The 11,318-nt window shown below is 41.9% G+C and overlaps 1 protein-coding gene across 1 annotated transcript in view; it reads left to right on the top strand.

Moving 5' to 3' along the window:
- Nucleotides 1–654: 654 nt before the first annotated feature.
- LOC134945392 (heparan sulfate glucosamine 3-O-sulfotransferase 4-like) overlaps nt 655–11,318 on the top strand; it is a 352,473-nt gene continuing 341,809 nt past the window's right edge. Inside the window, exon 1 of the mRNA XM_063934635.1 lies at nt 655–3,122. Within this exon, the coding sequence (XP_063790705.1) occupies nt 1,315–3,122 (1,808 nt within the window). The 5' untranslated portion in view covers nt 655–1,314. The remainder of the gene's footprint in view (nt 3,123–11,318) is intronic.

Below are 11,318 nucleotides of genomic sequence, written 5' to 3'. Positions count from 1 at the left end.
CTAATTACGCTTAGCTTACCTCTCTGCAGACAGCTGTCTGTATCTGTTACAGTACTGGTCGGTTACATGCATTTTACAGCAAATCAGCCAAGCACTGTTATTGTTTATGCTTATTTTCTCAGTGTTACATTCACATATTCAAACAAATGAAACATCCTGCTCAGTGCACACAGTGTACAAATGAAATAATACAAAAAAAGTTCCAATTTTGCACTTAAATGTTTAATTATTGCAGCTGTCCTTTTCCCTCCTTGTCTGTAGTTTCATGGGAATGTTTTATTTTCTTGATTTGTACTTATGCAATGGAGTACTGTCCTCAAACCCTGTTATTGGTTTTAATGTCTATCATATGTTCTGTGCTGTGCAAACTGTATATTGCCTAATAAAATTGAGTATGATGAGACTAATGCATTCAATATGTACTATAAATACTATAGTGTTCTGACTGTTTGCTGCAGTGTTGTTATAAAACAGCTACAAAGCAAGTTCTGTAGCTGCCATAAATATGTTTTATAAGCATTGTGGTCTTTACTGGGATTTGCTGTCATAACACATTTTTGTTCATTATTTGCAAGTAAATATTGGATATGAGCCCAGCCCCCTTTCCTCCTTCTTACCCCTTGGAGAGACTGGCTCTGTTCACGGTGCACTTACTGTCTCATTCGCCGAGAGAGTAGGAAGCACAAGTGACCAGTGATAAGAAGCAGGTAAGGGTGTCTCTCCCAGACACATACTGTAGGTGGGCGAGTCTCTGAGTGCATCAGGCGGAGCTTACTTGGTGCCTCCTGTAGAGCTGAGCTGGACCTACAGACGCCTCTCTCTCGATTTAAAGTTGCTGCTGCTGTTCAGGGAACTGGCCTGTCTGCAACAGGCGAGGGGACAAGAGCCCTGCTCCAGCTCTGTTGTGCACATCTCTGCTGAGTGTGGCTATGCTGCAATACAAACCTGACTTTAAGCATCAGTGGATAAACTGGAGCTCTATAGATTCTGTGCGTTCGGTATCTGGAGCCACATGTCGGTAATGTCACCTCTCGTTACCCGCCGTTGGCAGCTTCGGCATTACAACCTGCTGGGAGATCTGTTCCATGTGAAGAGGCTTTGCGCCTGGAGGTGGGGGAACAGGAGGCGCTGAAAGTCAGGGAGCTTCCAGAGCTGTTGGGTCTAGATTCCTTTACACCCTGACATCTGAGCACTAGTCCGTTTATCTGTCGGACTTACCCAAACATTTCCTCCTCCTGGGGCTGTTTCTTTTAGCGGCTCCATGCACGATTTCGGCTGAAACCATGTCTGTTGGTCTGGGGTTGGCGATCCGCGATGGCCCCGTGGTGGCCAGGTACTTCCCTGCTCTCTACTAAGGCTCCTCGGAAACTTGTGTTCCTATTCACCTTGTCGTTGTCCGTCACTTATCTCTTCTACAGCTTGCTCAGCTGCTACAGCTCATTGCAGTTCCCTTTGCAGGACGCCGGTATCTATCTGCAGCCAGAGTCTGGGGTCAGCCCAGTGGATGTAATCAGAGCCGCTTCTCTAAAGCCTGACACCAGCAATCGAGATATAATCAACCCAGAGGTGGGGTACTCTCCCCTACCCTCTCATAAAAGACCAGAACGAAAGACTAATAACACCCAGCCTGTCCTCCCGAGTACCAGAAGTAGCAGCAGTTCGGAATCCTATTTCCAGCCCAGAGTTGTCAGCAGCACCAAGGAAAGGGACTGGGACACCACTTTAAAAGCAGAGCTAGCACCCTGGACGCAGGGAGATATAACTGCCCCTGTGTCTCCTTCTGCCCTGGTGGAATTCGGCAATTCTGATCCCTCTATTGCCCATACCAGCAGCGAGGATAGTGCTCTGGAGCCGCCGTCATCGGAGTTGGCTGCTACTAGTTTCAGCAGGATCAGGACTTCAGGCACCGTTCTCCAGCTCGGCTTGTTGTCGCCTACTGCGGGGACCAGCGCTCCGTTCCACTTAGCCACCCACCGATCCAGACCCGAAGGCAGTGCTCTTATCCATACCAATTATCAGAAATCCAGCACCTTGGACATCGTTCATATCCGAGACCGCAGCCCGGTGGGTTATACAGCACTCAGGTTCAATTCGGAGAACAGCGTTCAGTTTCCATCCACGGCTGCAAGTATCAGCACCTCGGACAGCGCTCCCGTCCGCGCTATAGTCCAGAGATTCAGCACCTCGGACAGCGCCCGCTCTACAGCCCAGAGATTCAGCACCTCGGACAGCGCTCCCGTCCACTCTACAGCCCTGAGATTCAGCACCTCGGACAGCGCTCCCGTCCACTCTACAGACCAGAGAATCAGCACAGCGGACAGCGCTCCTGAGCATCCTAATACCCAGAGATTCAGCACCTTGGACAGTGCTCCCATCGATTCCATTAGCCAGAGATTCAGCACCACGGACAGCGCTCCAATTCCTTTTCCCTTCCAGAGGTTTAGCACCTCCGACAGTGGTCATATCCCTTTCTATACCCAGCTATTGAGCACCTCTGACACGGCATCTAGCCTGCGTTTTCCCCGTTATACAAACCCTCACATTTCGCCCCCACTCCAAGAATCAGGAAACGCGAATAAAGAGTTTCCCTACACGGATGGTCAAACGTCCAGCAGCGCCACGGCAAGCACCGCTAACCCCAGTGTGGCTCCCAGATGGAACGATGACAGCGCATCGCTTTCAGTTCCACTCCATAAAGAAAGCTACGGGGCAGACAAGAGTAGAGACCCTATAAAATCGCATACTGTGATATCAGCGTCTAGTTCAGGGGAGAGTAACAGACCCTCGGATTTTACAAGCAATGAAATGCACACATCACTCTCCACATGGGACAGAACTCCTTTGGCTGCCACTGAAATGATTCCAGAGTCTCACACTGGGTTTTTGGAGAGAGAACCTCAGGAATCTAGTACTACAGAGGAAGAGTTCAGTCGCAGAGTATCCGTCAACAGCACTGCTGAGTATGGAGACAAGAAACTGCCTCAAGCAATTATTATTGGGGTGAAAAAAGGGGGTACCCGTGCTTTGCTGGAAGCTCTAAGAGCCCACCCCGATGTCAGGGCAGTCGGTGTAGAGCCTCATTTCTTTGATAGGAACTATGAGAAGGGACTGGAGTGGTACCGGTAAGTTCCTTACTATTACAGACCATGTTGCACCCAGAGTAACAATTCATGTCCCCCAGTTGTCCCTTTATTTCTTTTAAAGTGTTTGGAAAACCGAAGAGCTACAAATAAAAGCAAAACAGACCATTAAACCAATAACAATATAATATAAACATGAATTCGAATACAGATAATGGAAAATTAATATACATTACAAAAATGTAGCATGATGGTGATTCATTGTTTTTGAAGTATCTATGTGCCTAGTCCTATTACTGTGTAAGAAATGCTAGGTTTTCTAAATATATCAGTGCAATAAAAATAAAGCATGTTACAGTAATTTGTGAAGTATATAGATACAAGTTTTAGCAGCTGCCTGGTTTCTGTCATTGTCATTCCAGATGTGCATTCTGAATGAACAATTTGGCAGGCATGATAATCTATCTCTGCACTTGTGGGTTTGCTGTCGTATTAACTTCATTATCAGCATTTGCTATTGCACACAATGGTGCCTTTTTCTGCAACCTGATTTACTGAAAACTGTTCTTAGGCATATTATATTTATTTAAATAACAATGGTTCCTTCTGCATTTTAAGCCAGATCCATGATCCTAAAGAGTTAATATTTCCAGTTCTGAGTAAAAGAGGCTGTGCATTCTATTGCGCTGTATCTCCTTAATGACATTATTTGTCCAGGCACATTGGCATGCAATTTGTCTGAACATATTTACTCCTTTGCAATTTATCGTGAACTGGGAAAATTTCTTGGTGGTGGCGTTTTATGGTGCGTGAGTGCCAGATGTCCTTGTGATATTTATCCAATCTGGCAAACAGAGTCAGACAAGTTATGCTTCTGTACATCATAATATTTTGCCAACAGAAGAAATAAGACATAGGAATATAATTTGCATTAGAAATAAATGGGTGTCTTGCATTTTGTTGTCCAAAATACACAAAAGCTTATATTGCACATTGAGCAATGTTAAAATATTCCAAGTTTTTTTGGTAAGGTACTCTACTTAGAAAAGCAATCAGTACATTATCCAATACAAATTTGTTCCATATATATGTGTTAGCTATGGTTTCTTTGTGGACATATATGCTATGATGTGCTTTGATGGTCCTGTTAATATAAAGGTACATAAAAGCAAACACGTCACTGTTTTATTGATAAGCAAATGCCCCATAAAACACAAAAGGTACACACAAATACACTTTGCACATTGAAAAAGGGAGAGTACTGATATACTGTATTTATCCCAAGGTAGAACTGTAAATTGTGTTTTGCTCATATTAGTTGGTATATGTACTCTGTGCATGTTATGTCTGCTCTGGAAATATAGTACATTAATAAGTTATTACTGTAGCTTGACCTACTTCACCACTGACTTCTACCACATCTAAATACACTGGACATCTCTCTGTGAGTCTACTACTGGAGTCTGCATTATATAATACAAAGAGCACTGTTGTTCCAGTAAAATATATATTTTATATTTCATTTGCATATTGTACTCTTTACGATTTATTATCTGACTGCCTTTGACTCCCTATCCCTGTCAGGGGTCTTCTTCTGTTTCTCTCTTCATGCCCTCCAAAACTTTATAATCTTCCATTTAGCTATTATTGTTGTTATATTTTATTTCTGAAGCACTAGCTGTTCTGAAATGCAGTATATATTATGATTAACATTCAGGTACATGACACACTTTCATAAAAATACATAGGTGCTAGATGTTAGAGACCTAGGGGGAATGCAATAGGGTGTGAGAATCAGAAAGTGAGATATTTTGGAAGAGTTCTCCTGTTTTTTTAAACGTAGCAATCATTTACATGGTAAAATCAACTTGGTTCACTTCCAAAAAATCCCAGGAGAACTCTCACAAAATCTCTCACTTTCTGATTCTCACACCCTAGTACTCCCCCACCCCCCAGTCTATAAGGGTTTAGAGTCTACTAAGAACTCAATATATATAACAAACAAACTGCCTATGAAGGTACATAAGATAAAACTTAATATATGCACTTGGGAAGGACCTTTTACCATGCACTTCAGACTTCCTCTGGGTAACTCTTTTGATGAACACTGTAAAGTATCTTTCAAAAATACTAAATGATTGATAACAGAGAATAATAATTTACCCTCAGCTTTATGTATCAAATGTATATACAATTAAATGTATATCATCACTTGTCAAGCAATAAGAGCTTTTACATAGGAAAAAGCTATATGATCTGTCAACCTGCTGTGTCAATTTATAATTCAGGTGTAGTTGCCCTTTTACTATCTTCAAAATATGTCTTGAAAATGTTTGGTATAACCAATATGGTAGTGTTTATCTAAATTGAGTTTCTGCTTGGCAGCACTTTGATTGTGTCTTGGACATTTATCAGGAGAAAAAAATGGACCAAAGCTTTTTGCTATACTATTTCTGAAGGTGCAAGTAGTCCACGGGCAGTACATTTAGATATGAGATATTTATACATTTCCAACTTCACCAGAGAGACACAGTAATGCATCTTCGGAAAGGGCCTGTGAAAAGCCCTAGGGAGATTTGTATCTTTCAGTCGGCTTAGAAAAAGCAGGATGTGTATCGTACAAGCACTCTTGTAATTTGTTTATTAAATACTTCATGGTTAGATAACCCTCTGTAGTCCAACTGCCTAGGAACTACATCTCCCAGCAGAATTTCTGACTGAGCATAGCAGGTGTTATAAAGTCAACTGAAATTCAAATATTGCCTACCTGACTTGCACTGTTCTCAATATAGGACCCAACAGTGGAATGGCAGGTATGAAAAATCTGAATCAAGCCCATTTATAGACTTGTTTTCTACATTAACATTTTGCTTGAGAATGAAAACTGGCTTACAGTAATTTGGGTTTTCCGACTGAGAGAAAGAAATACTGAAACATGCACAAATCGAGTTGATTTATTTCATATTTTAATATGTATTCTTAATAAATCAATTCAATATACTGTAGTTATATTGTCATAATCACTTTAAATTCTTAAGAACATACATTACAAACAACAGACAGTAATGTAGTGTTGGTGGCTTTGGAGCGAAAAGTGTTCTGAAAAGGAGAGTAAGGAATCCAAGGCAACTCGTGTTTAGCGATAGTTCTAATGAAAGTAATATTATTATACTACTATATTTAGTATGCAAAAACAGCATTTACCTGGGTGGAGATAAGTGGCTGTCATGCAGAGCTTGTATGGGCTCTATTAAGCTTGCTTGATTGCTGAACTTTAAGGTTAGTGAAATTTCATTAGTGCTATCAATCTTCCTTATACAGTAATACAAAACACTTGTAGCGTTTGCAATTATGCTATGAGCTCATATCCGGAGGGCAGGGGTGTAGTAACTACCATCTATGCAAGGCATCTATATCTCTCTTAGAAGATTGTATAATAATAAAGATATGTTGCTCTTTATACTTTGTGCTGTTACATATGTGATGTCATGTACCACTACCATATTTTCTAATATGTGTACTATATTTATGAGGAATGTGACCTCATCCTGAAATCTGGCACCTGGCTTTATCCACGTACATATATTTAAATAAGCTTTGTGTATAGCTGGATTTCTGCAACATTTCATCCAGTTGTTCTGCAGAAAGATGCTAAGAAAGGTACGACATTCATGCCTAAATCGTATTTAAATTTCATTATCTGGGCTGTGCGGATACATCTGGTTTTGTGTCCTAAACCCTTCTCTATACAATCATACAAGACTCAATGGATGGTTCATTAAACAATTTGCAGCAATAGGTGAGCAATTATCAGCACTTCAGCAAAGTGAAGTACAATTCTTGTCTCTTTGATAGAGAATAGTTCAAGCTGTACTCACTATCAACTGCTTGTTTACATTGAAGCTGTGAATCTGCATTCTGCCACCTATTTGTAGATAACGTTATATATTCTGGGTATGTTATGAATCAATAGTCCCTATTTCAAATGTGCTATACAGTAGGTATTTGCTTATTTAAAGATGAACAGATGTGCACAAGGATTTTATATAGTGCCCACTTGTGCAAGAGCATCCCAACATTACAACTTCCAACCTTAATCAGGGGCTAATGAAAGCTCATGAACAGTCATTAATTGGGTGTTGCAAGTTACAAAGGGATGCGGTTAGCATCTCAGCGCTGTGGATGCCGTGGTCAGGTGGCCAACGCTGGATTCTCGACACCACTCAGATTCCCGGGACCGGAAACCCGACAGACGGCATCCTGAAGACAAGTATTGGGGTGAGCGAGAAACTTAGGACCCAAGGGTGGTGGGGTTAGGGTTGTGCAACAGGGATGGGGGGTAAGCAATAGCAACTGCCAACTGTGTCCTTAGCCCTAGCCGCCATCTCCTGGGATTAGCCGTAGCTAACACCCCCTGTGTCCTTAGCCCTAGCAGCCTTCCAAGGCAGGTTAGGTTTAGAGTAGGAGGCAGGGGAGGAGTAAATTAATTACCTCGTCCCCTGTCGGCATTCTAACAGTCGAGATGCCATGGTTGATCATGTGATCGTCGGCATCCTGACTGTCAGTAACGTGTATCACACCCATAACAAAGAATAAGGCCACATCCATATCTGATCTAGGTAATTGTTAGGTTTAACATTACTTGTTGTTTTAGATGGAGTAAGCATGTGATTGGGTGCTGCCGTGTTGTAAAGGTGTCCAAAAAAATTAGGGATCAAAGCAGTGGCAAGGGAGACACCATACTGCATCTGTATGGGCTGCTATTCAGTGTGTTTCATGTGTACAGTGTTATGTTGACTCTGAATCATAATAAACAAATCACAGACACACTATATAGTATATCAAAGCATTGATGCAATCAGATGTTATTTTAGATGCCAGTTGGGATGAATTGGGATATTGCCTTGTAGGAATGAGAAGGGAATGGGTGTGTAGTGGTGACCAGTAAAACTGCCTATCCTCGTATTGTTGTGCAGTAAGCAATTTCCAACATGTACAAAGTCCATGTATAGTCCCAAATAGTTGTTCTGTATGCGCTCAGTTATTTGCTTATTCCTTTAATTTCAGTACATATAGGAAATGAGATGATTTACCTAGAACTAACCAATATCTAATCACCATGTATTGTCTATTTGCCCTAGTTCTAATCAGAGGTGAGAAAACAGATAACCCAGGACCTCTGTTTATACAGTCTTCAAGTTTTTAAACTTTGACCCTCAAAACCAAATTAATTTTCCTTGGATTTTGTTATAAGAGATATCAGCATTCAGGTTTAAAGCGGTATTCGTAAACAATGGGTGGACATTTACATATGAGGATGCACAGTGTTGTGGTGTAAAAATATCACCCCTTATCACAATGATGCAATATAATTTACCATGAGAATTTACCATTCTGCAGGTGTCAGGACAGAGCTTCAGGAAAAACTCTGTCCCAGGGAATGGTTAGAAGGAAAGTGATGGCTATGAACCTGGAAAGCCAGATGTGCATGCTTAGCCATCAGGCTGTGTATGGACTGACGGGGAGGGATCTAAAGCCTACTATAGGCTAATGCCCTCTGAAGCTGGCATTAGCTACAGGGGCACATCTCTGGACTTGATAACTTAAATGTAAATAAAATGGAGAGACCTCAGTAGATAGAGGAGATATCTCCTTACATCCAGGAGATGCTTCAAATTTGTGGAGGATTTTGTGCAAAAACAGTTTGGCAAACATGCCACTGAGTGCTTCAACTTTCTCATCTAGTGCATTTCAACAGACATGGCTACTTCACAGTCCTAAAAACTGTCCCATGAAAATCAATCTGAAGTATCTTTGTCAATTTATGTATATACCTACAAATTAGCTTAGTAGAAATTCTGAAATGTCACCTCAAAGTCCAAACAACTAGTACCTCCAACTTTAATCACTGTAACTTTTCTCTCCATAAATGCTATTACGTTTGGCTTAATTTGGGGTTTATTATAATCCTGTATTTATTACTTCAATTACTTTTGTGTGTTTGAAGTTTGTTATTACTTCAGTCAAAATGAATGAGTGATGGACTTTTCTACGAAAGTGCAACAAGAAACTTTAAAAATTAACCCATTAAAAGTCCAGGACTGGACCCAGGGGCGGATTGGCCATAGGGCTCACCAGGAAGATTCTTGGTAGGCTGACGTTTTCGTTTTGTGTAAACAAAATATTCGTGGAAAAACACTGGCGCACAGTTCATAGAATGTGAATATGCTTTAAAAAATTAGGACTCTATAACCTTTAAGGGAACCTTATTCTTCCCAAATAATCTCCAAATCAAATGGACAAAAAAAGACACACAAATGGACAAATAAAGACACGTTTTATTACACTCAAACATGGACAACAAATAAAACATGTAAAGTGCATGTGCATGAATGGCCAGGTGGCTACAACACTGATGGAAATGCAGTGACTCAAATAGGTGCACAGAATATCTCACCCGATGTAAGAGGTGCGATGGGTTTAGCTGGATTAAAGCAAATGCTGGTACCGGGCTAAAAAGCCTGGCACCACCGCACATAGGCTTTTCTCAGCACGTGGTCACTGGCCTGTGGCGATTGGCCTTTGGATCAAGGCTTGAAACGCACATGAACCGCAGACATGACTTCCGGGTTAACCACCCGGAAGTGGTGCATCCTAAATTGATCCAGCAGTAATTGTTCAATTAGGAAGGGTATATTAAGCCCACCAGCCTCACAGCTTGTCATCCACTTCTTGAAAAAGGTCTATTGTGAGACCAAAATGCGTAGAATATTGGATGACAAACTGCGAGGATCGCCACAGGCCAGTGACCACGTGCTGAGAAAAGCCCATGTGCGGTGGTGCCAGGCTTTTTAGCCCGGGACCAGCATTTGCTTTAATCCAGCTAAACCCTCCGCACCTCTTACATCGGGTGAGATATTCTGTGCACCTATTTGAGTCACTGCATTTCCATCAGTGTTGTAGCCACCTGGCCATTCATGCACATGCACTTTACATGTTTTATATGTTGTCCATGTTTGAGTGTAATAAATGTGTCTTTTTTATCCATTTGATTTGGAGATTATTTGGGAAGAATAAGGTTCCCTTAAAGGTTATAGAGTCCTAATCTTTTAAAGCATATTCACATTCTATGGACTGTGCGCCAGTGTTTTTCCACGAATATTTTGTTTAGTCTATTTGAGGGAATTAGTGTTTGTTCCCTACCCTGTGGATAAACAAGGCTGCTAAGTTCATTTTATTGCGCATATCTATTGTGGGTCTCTTTCTTTTAAGGTTTCTGTTTTGTGTGTTTTCATGTGGACCCTCGCCACATGACAGGCAGACCACTGCACCCAGTACACTGCATTGTCTCCATTCATTCTGTTACTCCATCTCTGCAGTACAGAAACTCTGCCATCCAGTGATGCTGCCATGGCTACACGGTATGTTATATCTCTTGTGCTGCCCATGTCAGGTCACTTCTACATAATTTTACAGGGCCACTTTCAATTCCCAATCAGCCCCTGATCTCCGACACAACTGCAGCAAAAGATGTAAGGAATGCCACAATTGCAAACAATCAGGTCCTATGATCCCACCCCCCTCATCAGACCGCAACCCAATTAGGGCTGCTCCCATGAATTTCCTGGGCTGGTTTTCCATCACAATCCGCACCTGATCTAAAGCACCTCAGAGATGTCTGAGAATTCATGTAATTTTGGGGGACTATCTACCTTAACACCTTTGCTGTGGTGAACGAGCGGGGCTCGAGTGTCCCCTAAAAAAGCAAACTTCTACCTTCTTCCCACCAGTACTAAACACTAGTGGAGAGTAACAAATGACAATTTGGGGCGGGGAGACTGTCCCCATGGCCACCTTTGGTTCCCCACTGGTGTTTAGTATTGTTTATTTTTACTCTGATGGTGTACATATCACTGACAGTGGAATTGACAGCACTACAGCTGTTTTCCCAATCTTTTATGACTACTGTGATGAATAAGCAGAGTTCACTTGTTATCAGTGACATGTGGGGAGGTCAATGGCTGGGGATGCACTCGCTACTATCACACCTAGATTTACACACACACACACACACACACACACACACACACACACACACACACACACACACACACACACACACACACACACACCTAATGCCTGCACGGGAGAGGGACACTTGCACACTCCATAGGTATGCACCCAAAATTAGGGGGTGCAGCTTATCTGCTATGGGGCGTGGCCTTATGGCAAATGCTG

The sequence above is a fragment of the Pseudophryne corroboree genome, chromosome 7, assembly GCF_028390025.1.
Source record: "Pseudophryne corroboree isolate aPseCor3 chromosome 7, aPseCor3.hap2, whole genome shotgun sequence".
Lineage (NCBI taxonomy): Eukaryota > Metazoa > Chordata > Amphibia > Anura > Myobatrachidae > Pseudophryne > Pseudophryne corroboree.
The sequence above is the reverse complement of the archived record's forward strand: the minus strand, read 5'-3'. Positions and strand labels throughout refer to the sequence as shown.